This window comes from Daphnia magna, linkage group LG10 (assembly GCF_020631705.1).
Source record: "Daphnia magna isolate NIES linkage group LG10, ASM2063170v1.1, whole genome shotgun sequence".
NCBI lineage: Eukaryota > Metazoa > Arthropoda > Branchiopoda > Diplostraca > Daphniidae > Daphnia > Daphnia magna.
In genome coordinates, this window is record NC_059191.1 from 8,224,489 (window position 1) to 8,245,895 (window position 21,407).

General features: G+C 41.4%; 2 protein-coding genes across 4 annotated transcripts; both read left to right on the forward strand.

Moving 5' to 3' along the window:
- Window positions 1–1,107: 1,107 nt before the first annotated feature.
- On the forward strand, window positions 1,108–14,981 carry LOC116932128 (reelin). The gene is given in 42 exon segments (XM_032939870.2): window positions 1,108–1,532; window positions 1,637–1,722; window positions 1,798–1,919; window positions 2,025–2,095; window positions 2,174–2,276; window positions 2,364–2,693; window positions 2,753–2,987; window positions 3,059–3,216; window positions 3,275–3,575; window positions 3,644–4,003; window positions 4,070–6,273; window positions 6,355–6,521; window positions 6,587–6,815; window positions 6,885–7,168; window positions 7,238–7,760; window positions 7,828–7,939; window positions 7,941–7,972; window positions 8,045–8,210; window positions 8,291–8,473; window positions 8,566–8,677; window positions 8,744–8,897; window positions 8,979–9,072; window positions 9,140–9,357; window positions 9,441–9,679; window positions 9,747–9,900; window positions 9,972–10,224; window positions 10,292–10,439; window positions 10,500–10,607; window positions 10,678–10,849; window positions 10,950–11,092; window positions 11,155–11,312; window positions 11,390–11,586; window positions 11,662–12,315; window positions 12,384–12,492; window positions 12,558–12,831; window positions 12,911–13,145; window positions 13,219–13,399; window positions 13,500–13,741; window positions 13,884–14,054; window positions 14,112–14,333; window positions 14,452–14,626; window positions 14,688–14,981. Coding segments are annotated over 42 exon segments (10,443 nt in total). The 5' UTR covers window positions 1,108–1,300; the 3' UTR covers window positions 14,820–14,981.
- Window positions 14,982–15,325: 344 nt separating this feature from the next.
- On the forward strand, window positions 15,326–21,402 carry LOC116932135 (cytoplasmic FMR1-interacting protein). 3 transcript variants are annotated; one of them, XM_032939878.2, is made up of 21 exons: window positions 15,326–15,454; window positions 15,513–15,746; window positions 15,816–15,995; window positions 16,067–16,248; window positions 16,342–16,470; window positions 16,556–16,763; window positions 16,828–17,031; window positions 17,108–17,227; window positions 17,293–17,364; window positions 17,435–17,649; window positions 17,708–17,838; window positions 17,907–18,077; window positions 18,140–18,222; window positions 18,453–18,521; window positions 18,743–18,816; window positions 18,885–19,058; window positions 19,123–19,351; window positions 19,422–19,967; window positions 20,039–20,208; window positions 20,302–20,718; window positions 20,781–21,402. In XM_032939878.2, the coding sequence occupies exons 2-21, from the start codon at window positions 15,537–15,539 to the stop codon at window positions 21,124–21,126; spliced, it is 3,930 nt and encodes a 1,309-aa protein (XP_032795769.1). In that variant the 5' UTR covers window positions 15,326–15,454; window positions 15,513–15,536; the 3' UTR covers window positions 21,127–21,402. The 3 variants fall into 3 exon arrangements, with proteins under 3 accessions (XP_032795769.1, XP_032795768.1, XP_032795770.1); XM_032939877.2 differs by having other exon boundaries at window positions 15,351–15,746; XM_032939879.2 differs by lacking the exon at window positions 18,453–18,521 and having other exon boundaries at window positions 15,351–15,746.
- Window positions 21,403–21,407: the final 5 nt, after the last annotated feature.

Genomic DNA, 21,407 nt, shown 5'->3' on the forward strand with positions numbered 1-21,407 from the left:
GATGTCGGAACAGTCTTTGTCAATCGACCTCTGGGAGTGGCAGGTTGCAACACAGCCATAAATAAACCGTCGGTTGTTGGAAGGCCATGTCAAGGTAAAACTAACAGTGAGACACACCCCCTTCATGTTTGCATGTCGTATGTGTGTACGTACGTATACGTGTTGTCCTAATTTGAAAAGAAAAGATCTTAGTAAACCCAAGAGATAGTTTTCATTTGAATTGAGGTGTAGAGGAGCTACTATTTGAGAAACAACTAGGACAAAGACGAATATTAGATTCAAAGTACACCTGCCCACACCCAAGTGTTTTCGTCGTGATGGAACAAGCGTCAGCTCCGATGGCAAACCAAACGTGGCGGAAGAACACTTGATCAAGTGATCCTGATTAGATTTGTCGAGCCCGATGTTGTACGCTCGACAAGTGAATAGGTAAATTCTATCGGGCATGGATTCATGTGAATGAGAAACTGTTAGACTTGGATTGCTAATGTGCTATCTGCTCTCTAGTTTTTATCGCACGTCTTATGGCTGAAAGACGCGGTTATGAGACGCTTGGACTGTGCATTATTGCTGTGTCACTAAATACTGTAAAGTATGTATACTACATTACGTGGCTTGTCATAAGCGCCACAAAAGCCACGCCCTTTTTCTTATAGCACAGGCTAGTACAGTGTACACGTCAAGGGCTATCCAGAAAATATACGAAACATTTTAAGTAAACTCAAGAAAACTAAAATGGCCCTCCTAATTAATCAAGTACGTATCGCTCAGCATCATCATGTTTGTCACCTTATGGTTACATAATGAACAAGTTTTCTATCGGTGTAGATGTCTATCTGCCGCATTGATTTCCCATCGTCGACGCAGATAAGGATGATACGTAAAATCAAGAATACTTGCTGATAAGACTGGATTTGATTCAAACCTAAACCATTACCTATTCAACAGAATTCTCTGTGTTGAAGAAATGTTTATCGAATCGTGATATTTTGAATGTACGTACCAGCCGACATTTCAGATTCACTCCGACGGAAAAGTCAAAGGTTAGTTGTACGCTACCCGATCGATCCCATTAGACAACTCCATTAACCGGAAGGGACTGGTCCACCAGATATCGGATAAAACACTCATCCGCCCTCCTAATTTATATCAGTCCCGACTACCAAGAAACAATTTTCACGAATAACATTGTACCAAAAACTCTTGTCAATGCTGTTAAGTGTTATTCGTGTTTCAGAAGTTGAGTTAAACGCTTGGTTCGAACATATCTGCGGCATACGCAGAGTCGACGATCTCACATATGGCGGCAATATATCGAATCCGTATCTTGGTGGTTTTTTTATTGTTAGGTCTCTCGAATAGAATCAACAGCCAACAATCCAACGCTGTTGATGCATCACCGTTCTTCTTCCATTGCAAACAGTTCGACCGATTGCAGGACGATTGGGATGCAAACCAACCGACAACACGAATAGCTCAAGTAGAACTGTCAGGAAATCCACGCTTTTACACCGGTGGCCAAGTATATAAAGGTAAAATAACATTCTGTTTAAACGAAATCTTGCTTTTAAGAATCGCAAGCAGCTTTCTCATATCGGTGTATTGATGAATGTAATTATGATCTCGTTTCGTGTAGTTACTGTGCGGCTGACTGAATATTTCGATTCGGCTCTCATCACGGGAGTCTATTCTACTACACCGAGTGACTCGGCCGGCAAACAAGTAAACGGAACAGTTTCAATTAATGCAACCAAATCAATGGCATTATTTTTGTTGTTGCGATTGTTCATAACGTAGTTCCGGCAACGGAAAATGTGCACCATTTTGCATTCGTATGCAAAACGGCGACCAACGGACGAACGGAAAATCGACTTTCGTTGGATGGCACCACCCGAAGACATGGGCTGCGTTCATTTCATGTACCTGATTTTAACATTTTCATCTAATTCACACTTGTCCGACTATTATTAACCGTATTTAGCGTGACTTTAATATTTAATTTTTATGGTTTCGCGTTTAATTAGAGGAACATTTACACGACAAGAAACCCTTGTATTGAAGGACCAGCGGATTTATCACTTATGTCCAGCAACTGGTAGTGGCATGCAAAATGGACGCTTTTCCTTGTAGAGTATATTCAATTTGAAACAAATTAACGTTATCACGTTGCTAGACGAACTTGAAGCCGAGAGCGTGACGTTATCAGGCGTGAACCAGAAGGGAGGCGTTATTTTCCGAGACGATTTTGAAACCGGGCATTTCTCTCCGTCTCTATGGTACAATTAAATCTATGTTGGAAATTTACGGCTATACTGCAAACGGAATAGGGCAAATAAATCTGAATATAATTTTCATGGCATTAGGAATGAATCCGAAGGATTTCATGTCAGCAACAGTTGTCAGCCAATTTTTCATGGACTTTCGGCTACGCTATGCAGCAGAATGGAAGAAACGTCTTCAATGAACGAAGATCATTCGACTACAACTGTCCTTCGGTTGTCCAGTGTCGCGTTAAATTTGACCAGCGCTGGAACTCTTCAGTTCACAATCGGTCAAACATCCTGCTCAGTTGAAAAGCAAAACACGACAAGCACAACGGGTTTCAACGCTAATATTACCATATTTTATGGTCAATTAATCTCACCTTATGACTTAGCGTGCTCCAACTGGTCTCCATTTCGAACTATTAACAGGTAATTCGTGCCTTTATTGTCTATACAATCACGGCTTTTGATCGTCTCTTTGCTGTTAGCTTATCGGGTAACAGAGAATCGGCTTCCTATGTGATACCGTTGTCGTCGTCAATCCGGCAACCGGAAACGTGTTTTCGATGGTCCGTCCAACTGCCCGGTGAACACAGCCATGTATGCGTTGCAATTGACGACGTGATTGTAACCAACACAGCTGATCGACCTTTAGAATTACATGCTGACTTCGACCCCCTCAGCACAGCCGATTGGCTATCCTTGCCTGGTGGACAAATACATGTATTACTTGCATATTCATTAATAACATCTGACAATAACTTATTTGTCAACACGTCTCTTACGAAATGCAGAGTGGTTGTAAAGGGAGTAAAGGTGCAGCCCTCGTTTTCAATTCGAACCATATTGGTCCCAATTGGGCATCGACTAGAGACTTGCAGCTTACGTCTAGCCCAACATCAGACCAAATTTTATGGAAACCTGATTTCAATCAACTTCTCCCGGACGAGCAGTAGGTTGACTTTTAGCAATTCGATAGGATAAAAAGTAATTTATAGTACGTTTCATAGTTGGGAATTTCAGAACGCACGGATTGATGTCAACTGTGAAAATGATTTAAGACGTTTGATTCTTCAGCAAACATTCAACAGCTCTGTTTTTTCGGCTTGTTCTCCTCTGTTGGATTTGTCTTCAGCTGGCAACCTACGCTTTCATCTTGAGCCCTCTAATCCATGCAAAAAACAAACCAAAAATACCAAGACCACCAAGAAGACTCCCCAGCGTTCTCCATCCAAGTTGAATGTATGGATTGAACGTAATGATGGCAGTAAAAAGAGACTGACCATTCTGTCAGGACTTTTCCTTGATAAAGTATATTACAGACATTAACTACAAGATTGAATAATATATAATATAACTTCCATTCATTGATTTCAAAGGAACCTGTTAAGCCTTCACTGACAGTGCCAAGTGAAGCACAAGAAAAGGATGCAAGGATTTGCTGGCAGTTGTTGGCTGAAACTCTCTATAACGAAGAAGCCTCACCCTGGGCTATGAACGACATTTTTTTGCATCCAGCGCTTCCATCACCCATTCAATACGTACTTCAATTTCGTTTGAATATGGCCTGCGATTTACCTGAAAAACATGATAACACGTCAGTCAGTTTGCCCCTTAAAGAAAACGACACTTTCCGTGTCATGGTGCAATATTCAAACGATCATGGAAGCAGCTGGAACAATCTTCATGGACTCTGTTTGCCTCCAACATGCACCGGTGCTTATTCCAACGTAATCCAGGTGATTAACCTCTAATTATTAAACGAGAAGGTGAATGTAAACATACAGCCTACTTATGATTTATAGACGACATGGTCTAGTCAGGAGATGGCAGCACATCCGTGGGATCGTATCACACTTCCGCTTCCATTTACTTCTCTGGCCGATCCTGTGCGTTTTCGTTTCATCCAAAAGGGTCGTGCTTTGTCTAACATTGCTAGACACTGGGCCTTGGACGACATCTATCTTGAAGACTGTTATTTGGGCTGCAGTGGTCATGGAACTTGTGTGGAGAAAGGTCATTGTTCTTGTGATGATGGATACCAGGGCGAATGGTGCCAATTTCCCACACAGCCACTTCCATCTATTTTTCGAGAGAATTTCGAACAAGACACTGCTTATCTTAAGGACAAATTTGTTCGATTTACTGGAGTGAAATTGGGTACAAGATGTGGTCAAGTTGGAGCTGGAATGGCGGCCATCTTTGATCAATCTGGTGATCGCCAACTGGTGACATTTGATCTCGACACCACTGAAAGTCACATTCTGCGATTCGCCATTAGAATGAATGGGCCTGGAAGTCAACATCGACATCACTGTCCAGGACCTGACAGGCCAGTAGAAATAATCTACGTACATTCTTCTTGTAACGGAGGCATTACGTGGTCTCTGCTTAAATTTATTCAACCACAGCAGGCAAAAGAAGAATCAACTCAACTGATTCGAATCCAGTTAACTTCAGATGCACAAGGACCTAGTTGCCGGTTCAGACTTTGGCAAGCACAACATTCTGGTGTTGGAAAAGACGTGTGGGCTGTGGATGACCTGTACATCGGACCTAATCTGACGCACACGTTGATTAGGAACAGCAGCTTTAGTAACGTTCAACCGACGACGGCCGATGCTTTTGTGGGACGTCACTTGCCAGAAGAGTTTTGCAAGAGAGATGGCGTCATGATTCTTCAAGCTGATGAATTGGAAGAAACATATGCAGTACGAATCGAACCCTTCTCTGTGGTCCAGTTAGAATCAGCAGTCGGATGCAGTTCATCGACTCCGCTTTTAAACAACAATAGCGTCGTAGTTCAGTTTTCCGTCGACGGAGGAAAACACTGGAATGATTTGGATGACAGCCGACGACATGTGTCCTTTCTACAGGATTGGAGAAGAATAGGAATTAAACTTCCTCCAGCTTCATGGTCAGAAGCTACTCGATTCCGGATTGCTCAAACTGGAAGTCGCCCATCTGACCGCAGTCCACTAGGCATCGATTACTTTTACGCAGGACCAGACGAATGTCCTGAACTTTGTCGTGGTAATGGACGTTGCTCGCTATCAGGATGCGTTTGCGACGTTGGATTCAGTGGGGAGAACTGTCTACCAGACCCTCCACTTGCCACGCTTAAAGCATCCGACGATAATTATGCGTTAGTGATCGGCGGTCATCATTACGTGACGGATCGCGATGGATGTCTTGTACGTGGGACGCACAACATCATGTTTGATGGACTCGGCATGCGATTGCTGGAGACGAAGGAAATTGTCTACTCACCAGGCATCGTAGTGATGTTCTTTTTGCGATTAGGATTCTGCGAGCAATCTCAAGCCGCATCTCACGATATCTTTGTCCAATTGGAAGTGTCTTGGAACGGAATTGACTGGAAACTTCTTCGCGAGTACCGTAGCCCATTTTTTTGGCAACCTCAACTGGAACAAATTGAAATCTTGCCACCTGAAAGTTTAAAATCCAAACCCAATCCACCGCCGTTTAAAATCCGCTTCATTCAAACAGGTGTCCATGGCAAAGATCGAAACGTTTGGAGTCTATCTGGATTGACCAGCTCATCACAAGCAGAAATATTTTCCGGGGCAGACATCGGTAAACTGAATCAGCCCTTAAATGAAAACGCAGACTTTTGGCTTGTGCGTAATGAGCCTGATCCCAAGTCGTCCTGTTTGGTTTTCGACGCCAATTGTCCCAGCAGAATCATTTGGTATGGAGCCCTTACAAAGAAAGTGTTCTTAGACGTTGGGGACACGATTCAATTCGACATAGTTGCCCAACGCTTTGATTCGGCCTCCTTTCCCGACACTTCCGAACAAGTTCTTTTCGAATATTCAGCCGATGGAGGAGTAGATTGGCAACTGGTCCAACCGGAATGCCTCCATTCGTGGTCAAATTGTCTGGGATTTCGTCAATCTAGCCGATTAAACTATCGTAGTTTCAAATCGGAAGAGGATGGCGTAGCGGATAGATTTCATTTCAATGCTAGCGAATCCATGGCTAACAAGTAAAAACATATCATTTCTTAGCTTCATCTTTTCGAGTTAACTAATTCGCTGACATTATTTTGTGTGACGTGTACTTGCAGACCGATATTGCTTCGTTGGTTACACCATCGGCTAGGAGATCAACAACATCATCCGCTTCGTGGATTTCAAATCCAGAACTTGTATATCGGTCATCCTTGCCCGTCATTGTGCTCTGGACATGGACGGTGTTGGCAATCATTATGCACCTGTGACGTCGGTTATACAGGTACGTTACGATGAATTTAGCTTATTATTCTCTTAGAAAATTTGCCAAATCACTTTTCGTACCAGGAGAAAACTGTTCCGAGGCGGAGGAGAGCAAACCGGCTGGTTTCTATGACACTTTTGTTTACAAGGAGCATACAAATTCGACACCGAAACTGCGTCCACATTGGGGTCGCATTGTCGGTGGAAAACTATTGCCCAATTACTGCGATGGCTCCACTGATGGAGTGGTCTTCTTCGGAGGCCGAGGGCCACGTTCATTGCAGACAATAGAAATCGACACTAGGAATTTGAGGTAATTTTTCATACAATTGTGACTGCAATAATGATACTACGTTAATATCATGAATTGCATTCGTTACAGGATGGTGCAGTTCACCCTTGCTGTAACTAGCGTCCCCATTTACAAACAAAACTGCCATCTAGCTGCCAAACGTAAATCGTTGTCCACAGAGATTCCCGCTGCTAGTCTTCTTGTTCTCGACTATAGTAACGATAATGGACTGACCTGGAACCCGTTAGAAGCCTGGCCTTTGAATACGGAAATCGACGAAAAAAGGCTAGGCTTTAATTTACCTGATTCCGCCAGAACTCCCAGAACTATTATTAGATGGTGGCAACTCACCTACCCGAACACCAATCATCGAGGTATTAATTGTCGCGTTTAGTTTATAAGGCAGGACAATGCTATTACAGATTTTCGGTTCGTTGGCACAGATGGGCTTCAGTGGTACTTGGACGATGTGTTGGTCAACTTGAACATTACGAACCCAATCGTTTTCGAGTATGAGATTCAATCGGATGAACCTGTCGAAGACCAGCAATCCAACGACCTCACTTATGTTGCTAATAGCACCGATGGAACAATTACTGATTGGATGGGATGGCAGGGCTTGATATTTCGCGAACAGCTTGATCCTGTCGACACACTACTAGGACCAGCTGATTTGGAGGATGGATTTTCCTTGTCGTATGCGGAAACATGGGACATGGAAATTAGCGAACCGACCTTTGCTCAGTTCCAGCTGATATTACCAGCAGACATACATCCAGGAACAGCAGAGGTACGTTTTGAATATTCGACAGATATGGGTCGCCGCTGGAATATGGTCGAAGAGGAATGTTACAGGTTGGATCAACTGAGCCAACAATGTGAATACCTCCATCCGCCTAGTAAATATTTAATAAGTAGTGAGAATAACGCCACTCGGATCACCGTACATCTACCCAGACGCTCCATGTAAGACTAGAAAACACAATTAGATTTAGTAATAAACTGAAAATTAATGGTTGCTGATTTCATATAGAACGGAATCGACACGATTCCGCTGGATCAGCGAAAACGGGCAAGATCGTGGACCGATGGTGTGGGGTGTTGCACGCGTCTATATCGGTGGTACATGTCCGTGGATGTGTTCCTGGCCATGGAACATGTCAGAATGGACAATGCAAGTATGTCTCTGAATACTTAATTTTACAAGCATTAGTTAAAATGTCAAATTATAACTTGTTTTTATGATACAGTTGCGATGCAGGATATGGTAATGTCGATTGTGTTCCAATCAGTCCTCTTCCTCGAGGCCTTTTAAGCCATTTCGACAAAGATTCCAACTTAGTTCGTCTTTCTGGTGGAGATATATCTACTGGATGTGGAGTATTAATGTCTGGCCCTGCTGCTATCTTTCACAAGGTCCACAACAAGCATTATATAGTAGAGCAAAATTGAAATTCGAATCGATCAAATTTGTCATGTATTATTTATCTGTACAGGACGGCCTGCGCTACTTTGAGTCAAAAGACTTGGACCTAACAGCAGCTTCTTATGCCCAAATGACTATCAGATTCCATTGCTGGGCCGAAGCTGAAAGTTACGTAAACTCACTAGAACCGTTACATCAGCGACTTCTTTTGCAGTACTCTGTTAATGGCGGAATTACTTGGATTCTTATTCAGGTGAAATTTAAGGCTTTTTGTGTCAACTAAACTTATTAAATATTAAATTTATTAGTAATATTCTGTTTAATCCGCCTTACACCCATAAAAAGGAAATCAAAATACTCCCGCAGCACGACCCTCAGCTCGTGATTCTCAACCTAATGCGAATTCCAGATCTTACAAATTGTACACGACTACGCCTGTGGCAACCAGTTCACGCTGGTATAACACAAGTTGGTTTTACATACATCATTTTGTTTTTACACCGACATGTTGTGCGTTTAACAGGAGAAGGTTTGGATACTTGGGCCATTGACGGCTTGGTTCTGCATAGCACAACGCCGTTGGGTGTAATCCTAACTAGCGACTTTCAACAACTCAATGATCAGGGTTCTTCATGGCTAACTTGGTTTGGTGGCCAACTTCACTCGTTTTGTTCCAGGTCTAGATAAATTCTTAATAACAAATTATTTGCCATTTTACGAACCTTTCGTTTAATCTCGGCATTTTTCGTTTCATCCAGAGATAATGCCTTAGTTTTTCAAGGTGAACTAGGAGAGCAACTAGTGTTCACGGGGGATTCCATGATTACATCAGAAACTGTCCTTCAGTTTGAGGCATGTTATCTATTAAATTCCGTTAAACTTTCCAATCCGTATTGTAATTGAAGAGTAAGTTCTTTAGGTTAATGTTGGATGTGGAACAACCGACCTTAGCTTAGAACACCCTGTTCGCCTGGAATATTCCATTGACGGAGGGCAAAATTGGCATTTGGTGGTAAACGATTTTAGTCGAAATCCTTACGACCGAATGCCACATCAAACATCCACCGTTTATTCTTCCAAAACAACCAATGCATGGAAAAGGGAAACTGTAATGCTTTCGCATTTGGAGATAAGCAAGTGAGTCACCAAAATCTACTTCAGCGTACTCCCGGAACAATCAAATTGTACTTTGTAGTAATATTAAACTTCATTAATTGCAGACCAATTCGATTTCGATGGTATCAGGGATTTTTAAACGGGACAGACGGGCATTTGGCTCCTCAGTGGGCCATACGAAACGTTATCCTGAGTCCGCAGTGTCCGGAACTTTGCAACGGACACGGAAGATGTACAGTAGAAGGATCCTGCGAATGTGACGAAGGTTACCGAGGCGAGGCCTGCGAAACGGTAAAAGACTTCACCCTGAACCCTCAAAACATTCACGAGTCGTTTGTCCAAGGTAAGAACCCAAAATGGATCAATGTTGGTTAAATAAGTTATTTTTTGCCGGTTTTTGGTGATCGTAGATGATGCTCCAGAAAACTCGCTGTGGCTACGTCATATAGGAGGAGAATTAAGAGCTCAATCATCAAGTAAAATTGGCATAGGAGGAGCTTTCGTCATGGATCATTTTGGAGTCAGAATGTTGGAAACGCGCGACCTCGATTTATCAAATGCAAAGTAAAGAAGAAAACAAAATGCTAAAAATTAAATGTCGCCAATCATTAGATAATAACTCAAATTCAAAATAGTTTTATCCAGTTTCATCTTGACTCGTCTGACTCAATACCGTCGGAGGACGAGATTTTCGTCATTGTCGAATATTCTATTAATGGTGGAATTGAGTGGACTACGTTTGAAGTTATTCCTCTAAATGGTCCGTCATCTCAACAACTTCGACAAATGCCTCTTCCTAGCCGCGCGCTGAGCTTGGCAGCTAGACTGAAGTGGTCTCAGCTGGGTGGACATAATGAAAACCTGCATACCGTCTGGTCTATAGACGAGGTATAGTGAAAATATCGGTATGCTCTCAAAGAAATTATAGAATAAATTCCTTAAAATGGGATACTAGATTTACGTTGGAGGGGAATTTTACGCCAAGAGTGCCATTGAAGATGATTTCACATCATTAGAAACAACGAAGGATAATTGGCTCTTTGTTTCCGGCAGTTCGCTGGAACCATCTTGTGGCTCATCCAATTCGACTCTTCATTTTACCAGTATTTTTGGATTTATGTTTCATTGATTGTTTGGCCTATTTTTATTATTTCAACTAACAGATCCAAACGGGAAAAGTATGGCTATGACGAAAGATATTAGAGTAACGGATCAGATGTTTTTGCAATACGCTATTTCGTCAGGATGTGATCATCCCAATTTATGCAATCGTAAGCGTGGCTTTTGTTGACTCTTGAATGCTAATCTTCAATTTACAGTAGTCGTTACGATGTTATGCAGATGTGCGATTAGAATATTCTGATAATTATGGACTGGTCTGGCGAAATCTGCCTGATGAATGCCTACCTGGAGAAGCAGTCGATTGTGAGGCTTTTGAGTTTCATTCAGAACTTTTATCGCGAGTCACCGGTTACCAACGTACCATAACAGCACCTATCCCACTCAACAAAGGGTATTATAAATAAGGATTTTTAGCCATCCATTACGCAACATCAGTCAACTGCTAGTCAAATAGCTATTACATCGTTAACGTTTCATTGTTAAAACGACAGAGTGCTGCGTTTGCGATGGATAAGTGATGATGAATCAATCGATTGGTCTTTACATTGGGTCTACGTCGGAGCCGCCTGTGGTCACTGCAACGGACGAGGGCGTTGTTGGGAAGGATCCTGTCAATGTGATCCCGACTGGACTGGTTAGCTCAGCGGAAAAAGTCAATCAGTATTTCGCAAAAGATGTTTATTACTTGTTTTGTAGGGGACAATTGCGAAATATCTTCAAATGAACTTTTGTCAAGCGTACGGGAAACGTTCAGTAACAGCTGGAATTCAAGCGTATGGTCCAGAGTCAATGGCGGGTCAGTATCGTCTCTTTGCGGAACTCTTGACTCCGGACCCGCCCTTCATTTTCACGATGTGAGTCGTTCGTACCTGTTGCTAAAGAACGTTTTTGTGTATTGTTAATTATACTAATTGTTAAAATTGGGGAAAAGGCGTGCGGACGTTATGCTGAAACACGCGAGCTGGATCTACATCAAGTAACTGTCATCCAGTTTCATTTGAGGTCGGGCTGTGGACAAGTGCCAAATAGTCCAAACCAAGGAATATTACTCTTCCAGTATTCTTTAAATGGAGGTGTGAAATGGTATACCGGTCTGTCGCTATCTCTCAATCACTTCCAGGACTCCAGGTGAATATTTGCCGCTTAACTACAATAACCATTCAGACAGCTTTTTCAAAACATGAGTTTGTTTGATCGAAACAGGCTAGTTAGCTTTCTCGTTCCGGAAGAAGCCCAAAAAAGTGACATAAAGCTACGCTGGTGGCAACTGGGACACTCTGGTCGAATGTCAGAAGACTGGGCAATCGACAGTTTTATAATCGATCGTCCTTTGGATGTTTCCGTTGCTTCAAATGCACCCAAACCGCGAAATATTCATTCGCGTGAACTCTTTCTTGATTATCAGGCTGAAGAATCTGTGGAGTCAACACATCCAAAACAATTCTTGAATAATCTATTCGGACAAAAGTTGTGGTGGAGGAAAATCAACGTCGATCAACACGATTCGTTTTGTGGGCGACGTGGTCATATTATGCGAGGCAGATCTAACACCGCCGAAGAATCAATCATCGAAACATCTGACTTTTTAGTTGTGAGCGCTAAAGAGCACATTCTGTCCTTCGAAATGCTCGTCGGTGATTGTGGCCAAGGATCTGATTCTGTAGAACTGACTGCAATCCCAATCAAATTACCTGTCCGGTTAGAGATTTCGTACGATCACGGTATTACCTGGAAGCTATTTCATCCTATGAAAGTGCGAGGTGAAAAAGGTCCTGGGCCCCAAATACCAAGCGTTTATCAAAAGCTTGATAAATGGCAAACTTATCAATACTCACTTGAAATTATATCAGGAGCAAGGTAAAATGTTTTAACAGAACTGTTTTGTTGGAGTATACTTGATGCTCACATTTTTGTAAATATTTTAGATTTGCTCGATTTCGTTGGAGGCATCCGAAATCGTCTGCCTCTGTTTCTTGGGCAGTCAATGAATTTGATATAGGACCTGCAATCAATGACTCGCTCTTGGTCGGCCTGGTAGTTTAAATACGTGCAATTAAAATTAGTTTCTAAAATAATGGCTGCTTGTACGCAATTGGTAGGATACCTTGGCGGATGATTTCAATGATGGCTCCACCGTAAAACCCCATTGGAAATTTTTCAGTGGTGGAAAGATCGCCAATCCCAATGAACGACTTGGTGACGGGGCAGCAGGACTCTTTCAAGGACCTGGGATAAAATTATTACAAACCATGCCACTGGATTTGACATTTGGCCAAAACGTGGAATTCATTCTCAATTTTCAATTGAGCAAGGGAAGAAGAGACCTTGAAGATGCGGCACAAAACGTATTCTTGCAGTGTTCACCGGATAACGGTAGTTAGAATTTCAGTATTATGCTAGTGTGATTTCTTTGTAGAATGCAAAATTATTTTTCGACCACTTTTCCCATAAGGTTTTAAGTGGATTCTAATTCAAGACTACCTTCCTCAACATTACATACATCCGTCCCCAGTTCATGCGGTTATCCCGGAAGACTGTCAAAGTCCGCATTCCATTTTACGCTGGTGGCAACCTGTTGTTCCTGAAGCAAGCTCTGAGGCTGCGAAGAAACACTCTGTGTGGCTTATCGACAACATTGCCATCGAATATTCCAAAGAACATTTGTCTGAAATCTACGACGATTTTGTGTAAGTGGAATCTAATCTTATCAATCCGTCAAAACCGTGCTCGTTATTATTTTAATTTTGTAACCTCTCCAAGGAATGAATCACTCAATCAAACTCAGTGGCAGTTTCATCCAAATGGCGTTATTTCAAACAACCTTTGTGGCGTACCAGAAACTGAAAGTTCGATGAATTTCGTCTCTAGTGAAAATAGTCGATTTGCGGGAATCACAAGCAGGCACATTACTGTGAAAGATAACTATGCTGCTTATTTTAAGGTGTCATAATATTTACAATGGATAAATGAATCCCAACAAGTAAAAGTCAGTCAAAAATGCTAACCATTCTTTTTATTATTATTATTATTATGGTCTTCAGATCAGAACATCGTGTGGAATAACGCCGTGTCATGCGAACAATAACAGAAGCCAAGTAAGATTTGAAATGAGGCAAGGATACGAACAGCCTTCATGGTCCTTGGCAAAACCCAACTGTTTGCCAAGTTCAACGGATTCGTTGTGCGATCCTCAGATGTATCATAGTTCTTCTGCATTAGCATTTGGCAACTTCCCGACTTGGCAGCGGGTCATCATCCCACTCAAATCGATCCCATTCGCCAAGTAAGTTCAATCAGTTGAAAAATGTTCAGGTAGCACCGTATGTTTTTGTTCCATGTTTTTGAGGATAGCAAAGGCCAGACAGCCCTAAAGTAGAACATTAGGCTTACATAACGTACACTAACGAATAAAACTTATTTTCTAGCACGTGGCAGTTTCGTTGGATGACTCAGAGAAATGGAATAGGAAAAGGGGAGAAAAACACTTGGGCGTTGAAAGATGTTTACATTGGTCAAATGTGTCCGTCGCATTGCCATGGTCATGGAGACTGTATCCGTGGGCAATGCCACTGCGATAATGGCTATGAAGGCGTGAGGTATGGATTGAAGTTTCTAGCTCAAAAACGCAACGTTTGAAATTTTAATTCGTTCAGCTGCTCGAGTTCCAAGGCAGTATTGGTCGCTTCATCACTACCTATAATGGATCATTTTGACGACCTCGTTAACCCACCGCCACTATGGGAAACCATTACCGGAGGAAGTGTCAAAGTTGGTTGCGGATCTCTGATTCCTCTTGCCCATGGGAAACATTTGCATTTTGATGGATGTGGAATAAGAATGGCTTTTACTGTGCCCATCGACGTCCGTGTGGTTAGGTACATTTGAAGTTATTTTAAAAAGCTATGGAAATTATCGTTCCTCCGAATATTTCCGTTCCAGTATTGTTATTTCTTAAATACTTATTGTGATAACAGAATGATTTTAATCCTTTAGGCGCCTTGCATTCGTAATTCGAATAGGGACACCTCAACAGATCCCGTCTTGTCGCATCCAACCTTCTAACACTTATAGATCAGATACTCTTGATAGGGTTGTGCTTCTTCAATACAGTTACAATAGCGTCGACTGGTTTTTGCTTGCCTCTCATGGCATACGCAATTTCATTCAGGTAATTTTTTTGCTGTACAAAATTTTGCCTTTATCCTAACTTTGATTTTATTCAAATTTAGCCACAGCGGATGATATATAATGTACCCGTTGAAATGAACTCCTCAACTATTCAATTTCGATGGTGGCAACCGCAACATGGAGGACCTACGTGGGACCAGTGGGCGTTAGATAACGTCGAGATTCTGATTTAAATTTAGTAGAAGATGTCATTCGACTACACAAAGTTATTAAATGTTATGTTAATGTTTTAATCTAAGCGTGCTTGATAAATCGTGATGACATGACGGCAAGGTTTAAAATGTGTAAAACATTCAGAATGCTTTCATGACCTAAAATTTGGTAAATTTTGTGAATTGTGTTGCTTAATTCGATGCGGTCAAAGAACTGTTTTGGAAGCTAAAGCAAGGGCACGTACAACCTCTCTACGACTCACTCTGTTATGAACAATTTTTGTTTCTGTAACTCAACAAAGTGATTCATTTTGGGAAAAACCTAGACATTAGACCTGGTTGAACAGGGTGTGGGTAATATTTGTTATTTTTATATGTAATCTGGGGATTCTGGGATTCAGCTGTTCCTATTTTCATAGTTTTTTTGGTTTCCCAAATCGATTTTCGTGCTATTGACTCTTCTAACTTCCCGCCATTTTTTCACATGAGAATTCAAAATAGAAAGGCAAGCCACCTAGTGGTGGTATCTCAAGCAGGTTTAGGTTAGTGTTGCACTTCAGGAAAAGGGCGTCTGCCAAGTTCTGACTTTTCTTTGCGTTGTTGTTCAGGGCTGGGACCTGGGAGGTGCAACAATAAAACCAATTCGTCAGTTGTCTGTAGGGTTAACTTATGAAAAAAAACTCGTGTATTAAATTGAATTGATGATTTTCACAGTGGTTCTGGTTATGCTCCAGTAACATGGCCACCGAAAAAGTGACCCTCGCCGACGCGTTGTCCAATGTTGAAGTGCTTGATGAATTGCCACTGCCAGATCAACAACCATGCATTGAAGCCCAGGCTTGCTCTGTAACTTACCAAGCCAACTTTGATACAAATTTTGAAGATAGAACTGCGTTTGTGACTGGAGTAGCGAAGTACATAGAAGAAGCTACTGTTCATGCAAGCCTGGTAAGCAAGCACTGCCCTTTACTATGGATATTACAAACACTTGCATTCATATAAATACTTTTATTGTAGAATGATATGCTTCGAGAAGGCCAAGAGCATGCAGTGATGCTATATACATGGAGATGCTGTTCCAGGGCAATTCCTCAGCCTAAATCAAATGAACAGCCTAACAGAGTTGAAATATATGAAAAGACTGTTCAGGTTTTGGCACCAGAAGTTAACAAATTGTTGAATTTTATGTATTTTCAAGTATGTATATTATAGACAAGAAATTTAAACCATTTATTGTGCTGATTAAATTCCATTATGTTAAACACTAGCGAAAAGCAATTGAGCGCTTTAGTGCCGAAGTTAAACGTCTATCCCATGCTGAGAAACGTAAGGACTTCGTGTCAGAAGCCTACTTGCTCACTTTGGGAAAATTCATTAATATGTTTGCTGTTCTGGATGAACTGAAGAACATGAAATCTAGTGTAAAAAACGATTACTCTGCATATCGCAGGTAAAATGTAATTTTTGTTTCTCTATTTCAAACAAGAATCGGATTTGTTATATATATATATATATATATATATAATTATTTCATGTATTTTAGAGCTGCCCAGTTCCTTAAGGTGATGACAGATCAGCAGGCGCTTCAAGAATCGCAAAACCTGTCGATGTTTTTAGCCACCCAGAACAAAATCCGTGACTCACTTAAAGAAGCCCTTGAAAAAATTCCATCGTAAGCTCTTTTTTTTTTTTGGTAAACAACTGGTACAACAGCTAGTATATAATATTAATGTGGCTTTATGTGGTACCAAATATAGTTATGAGGAGCTGCTGGCTGATGTCATCAATTTAGCAGTTCACATGCTCGAAACGCGCATGTATCTTCTACCGGAAGAGAAACATATGCTAGTCAAGGTTCTGGGCTTCGGATTGTTCCTAATGGATTCAGAAATATGCCAGATAAACATTTCCAAGTTGGATCACAAAAAGCGTATTAGACTCGACAAGATCGACAAAATCTTTAAAGTTGTTATTTCGTATTGTATTTTTATCTTCAAAAAATGTTGTAAATATGTTTCTTCTTGAACAGAATCTGGAAGTTGTCCCGCTCTTTGGTGACATGCAAATTGCCCCATTTAACTATATAAAGCGTTCAAAAACGTATGATGCATCCCGATGGCCTTTGTGTGGCGCAACTCTACCTTCCCCTCAAGCTGATTTAATGGTTCACTTACCACAGATCCGTGAAGATCACGTAAAATTCACTAGCGAACTAGCACGTTATAGTAACGAAGTAAAACAATTTTCCAACATTCAATTTAACATCCGATTGTTTAATCGTTACAAATCTGTTCTCGTATCTAAAATAGGTCACTACTACGTACAAAGAAACGCGTTCCCCAGAGGAGATGAAAGAGATGATGGAACTTGCTCTTCGTGGGTTACAGCTTTTGTCTGAATGGACAAGTATAGTTACAGAGCTTTATTCTGTAAGTTTTGCAAATATTTTGCCTGAGCTTTATTTGAACTGATAATTTTTCTCTCTTCCATTTAGTGGAAACTTTTACACCCTACAGACCATCATCAAAACAAAGACTGCCCTGCTGAAGCAGAAGAATACGAAAGGGTAAACCGTCCGCCATGTTTCCTGTAGAAAATACAAACGTATTCATTTTTGCGAGTTCATTTATGTCTAGGCTACGCGATATAACTACACGGAAGAGGAAAAATTTGCGCTCATCGAGATCATTGCCATGATAAAGGGATTACAAGTTCTTATGGCAAGAATGGAGACAGTATTCGCGGATGCTATACGCCGACATGTCTATGCCGAATTGCAAGATTTTGTTCAACTTAGTTTGCGTGAACCCCTACGAAAGGCAATAAAGAACAAGAAAGACTTGATTCGCAGGTATGTCTGTGGACCAATCTAACTGAACGTAGATCATTATTAACTGAAACCATTTCAGTATAATAGTTTCAGTACGAGAAACTTGTGCTGATTGGATTCGAGGCACAGAGCCACAAGACGATCCAGCTACCAAAGGCAAAAAAGATCCTGATAATGGATTTGATATTCAGGTTCCACGTAGGAATGTTGGTATGTTGATATATGACGACGGGAATTTCCCTTTTCATTTAATCAGTATTTTGTCATCTGTCATGTAGGCCCATCTTCGACCCAACTCTACATGGTCCGAACCATGCTGGAGTCGCTAATAGCGGATAAATCTGGTGGTAAACGTACACTACGCAAAGACATCGATGGATCTTACCTCATGGCGATTGACCAATTCCATAAGAATTCATTTTTCTGGAATTATCTGCTTAATTTCAGCGGTACATGTCCTTCGACTGTCTATAGTTGTCTCTCATTTCTTTAAGCTGCTTCTTGTTAACAGAAACCCTACAGCAATCGTGTGATCTTTCACAACTATGGTACCGAGAGTTCTATCTCGAAATGACAATGGGCAAAAGAATTCAGGTAAGAAAATGATTTTTGATCAGGTTTTCTGTCCGTTCAAAATTCGGTGGCTGGGAAAGGCTTGACTCTTTGGCTTACGAAAACGACAACGCAGGCACGCTTTACAAGCCTACTTGACCTGAAAAGGTTGAAGTAGAGATTGACGCGTGGTGTATTTTATTGTTCTTTTTCACTGTCGCCTTTTCTTCCCTTCGCTTTATTTATCGGTCATTGTCATGTCGCAAATTCAGAAATGTTGCGTGAAGCACCAACACAACGAGGAATGCAAAGACGTGGTCACGCTGGAGAAAAGAATTCAGGTATATGCCATCACCTTGGTGAGACTCTTCCTCAGCATGATGTCTTGCGTTCCTGCTTTGAGTAGAAATACCTTAATCAAACCTAGGTCGTGGCATTACCAGCATGTACCTATAATCGCTTAATAGTTGATAATTCAATTTGTGATGCGTGTTTCGTCATCTATTCAATCACGATTGGTTTTATTTGTTCTAACGTAATTTTTTCTCTCTGTCGTTTCTAGTTTCCCATCGACATGTCGATGCCTTGGATTCTGACAGATCATATTCTGCGTACTAAGGAACCTTCCATGATGGAGTGAGTTGACTCTTTACCTGCCTTTTGATCTTGACATCAGTTTATTTACTTACTTTGTTTTTCTTTAGGTGCGTTCTTTTCCCGCTTGATCTCTACAACGATTCTGCTCACTATGCACTGACTGTTTTCCGTAAACAGTTTTTGTATGACGAAGTTGAAGCTGAAGTTAATCTGTGTTTCGATCAGTTCGTCTACAAACTCAGCGAACAAATTTTCGCCTACTATAAGCATTTAGCTGGAAGGTACGTCCTACATTATGTGTATATTATTTATCTTTTGTTCAGCGCCTAAAGCTTTTTATTGTAGCATCATGTTAGATAAACGTTTTCGAGCTGAATGCGCCGCATTGGGCACGCGCTTTACCTACCCGCCTGCCAACCGCTACGAGACTTTGATGAAACAGCGCCATGTTCAACTGTTGGGTCGTTCAATTGATTTGAATCGATTGATATCTCAAAGAGTTAACGCTGCGCTTCTCAAAGCCCTGGAGTTATCTGTCGCACGTTTTGAAGGTGGCGATATCACTGGCGTAGTGGTAAGAAATTAAATTTAATTACCAATTGTTGTTTCCTAGTTGAAGTTGTAATAAAATTCTATTGTTGCAGGAATTAAGTGGTCTCCTAGAAGTGAATCGTCTGACTCATAAGTTGTTGAGCAGAAATTTGGCAATGGACGATTTCGACGCAATGTGGAGGGAAGCAAATCATAACGTCTTGGCGCCGTATGGCCGTGTGACGTTGCATGTCTTTTGGGAGCTTAACTATGACTTTTTGCCCACTTATTGTTACAATGCCGCCACGGGTCGCTTCATAAAGTGCCGTGACTTGCTTTTCAGTCAACCCGTCCAACGAGACAAACCTCCCCAAACTCCCTATCATTACCTTTGGGGAAGTAAGGCATTGAATATTGCCAATGGGAACATCTTCAATCAGTATTCAGGATTCGTAGGGGCACCACATTTTAAGGCTATCTCCAATCTTCTGGGTTATCAGGGAATCGCTGTCGTCATGGAGGAGATTCTCAAGATCATTAAATCTCTAGTACAGGGCAACATACTACAGTTTACGAAGACCCTGATGCAAGCGATGCCAAAACAATGCAAAATGCCTCGTTACGATTACGGGTCGACTGGTGTCTTAGGATATTATCAGGTACACTTTACATTCCTTTGTCGCTCGAAGACAAAAAGTTTCACTGGTGCATTTCTGTGTTTCTCTTGCAGGCACAATTGAACGACATAGTGCAATATCCTGATGCACGAACAGAGTTATTTCACAATTTCAGGGAGTTTGGAAACGCTCTGATATTTTGTCTCTTGATCGAACAAGCAATGTCACAGGAAGAAGTCTGTGATCTGCTTCAGGCAGCGCCTTTTCAAAATATTCTCCCAAGGTGTGTTCTAGTTTTCATTACGGAATTTTTCTGTGAATTTCTTTACATTGATTATTTTAAATTGCGATGCCTTTTACTTGAACTACTCCACAGACCGTTCGTCAAAGAAGGAGAAAAGTTGGAAGCTAAGCAGAAAAAATTGGAGAACAAGTACGCGGCTTTGCAAATAGTCGCAAATATTGAAAAATTGGGTACGGCCAAGCAGACTTTGATTGCGCGAGAAGGAGATCTTTTAACTAGGGAACGTCTTTGCTGTGGTCTTTCGGTTTTTGAAATGGTGCTTAATCGCATCCGCACTTTTCTGGACGATCCCATTTGGACTGGCCCTGCTCCTGTCAATGGCGTGTTAACGGTCGACGAGTGCACAGAATTTCATCGACTCTGGTCAGCGTTGCAATTTGTGTACTGTATTCCTGTTGGTGAGAACGAATTCACAGTTGAACAGCTTTTCGGTGAAGGCCTTCATTGGGCCGGATGCACCATGATTGCCTTGTTGGGGCAACAGCGAAGGTTAGATGATAAATTTTGAAGACTATAAAGAATTTTTATTTTATTATCACTATCGTTGTTAGATTCGAGGCATTGGACTTCTGTTATCATATCTTACGTGTCCAGCGTGTCGACAATAAGGATGAAACTGTCAAAGGCATCCAGCTGAAGCGATTGGTGGATCGCATCCGCAGATTCCAAGTCCTGAACTCACAAGTATTTGCCACTCTCAACAAATACTTGAAAACAAGTTCGGGTGATGTAGATTCGCAGCCTGTGGAACATGTGCGTTGTTTCCAGCCTCCTATACACCACTCGCTAGCAGCGAACCAGGGTCACTATTATAGACCCGACCAACTTCTTCGACAGTCCATGAACATAGCCAACACTTCAGGTATAATCGCGAATATGACAATAGAACAGCATTAGAATGACATTCTTCTCGAATTTACGTGTTTTGTCTTTCCCGACTATATTGTGTTCCTCTTTTCGAATTTGGCTTTTTAACTACGAGCTGGTTACCTTATGTTATGCAATTAGTTCCCGGTCGCATTACCATCTTTTTGCCCTTGCAACGAATGTTTTCAGCTTAATTTCTATATGCTTTAGACCGGTTGGCCATTGAGAAGTACTTCTTCGATTCATCATCCACGTTAAGATTCAAAACAAAAAGGAAAACAAAAAAATATTGGAATTCTTTTCCTACTTGT

Excerpts from the sequence above, each read along its gene's own strand:
- LOC116932135 (XM_032939878.2), top strand. The coding sequence starts at position 15,537 with ATGGCCACCGAAAAAGTGACCCTCGCCGACGCGTTGTCCAATGTTGAA. Across the intron at positions 16,471-16,555 it reads GCCCTTGAAAAAATTCCATC|TTATGAGGAGCTGCTGGCTG; the intron begins GTAAGCTCTTTT and ends TACCAAATATAG. Across the intron at positions 17,365-17,434 it reads AAGCAGAAGAATACGAAAGG|GCTACGCGATATAACTACAC; the intron begins GTAAACCGTCCG and ends ATTTATGTCTAG.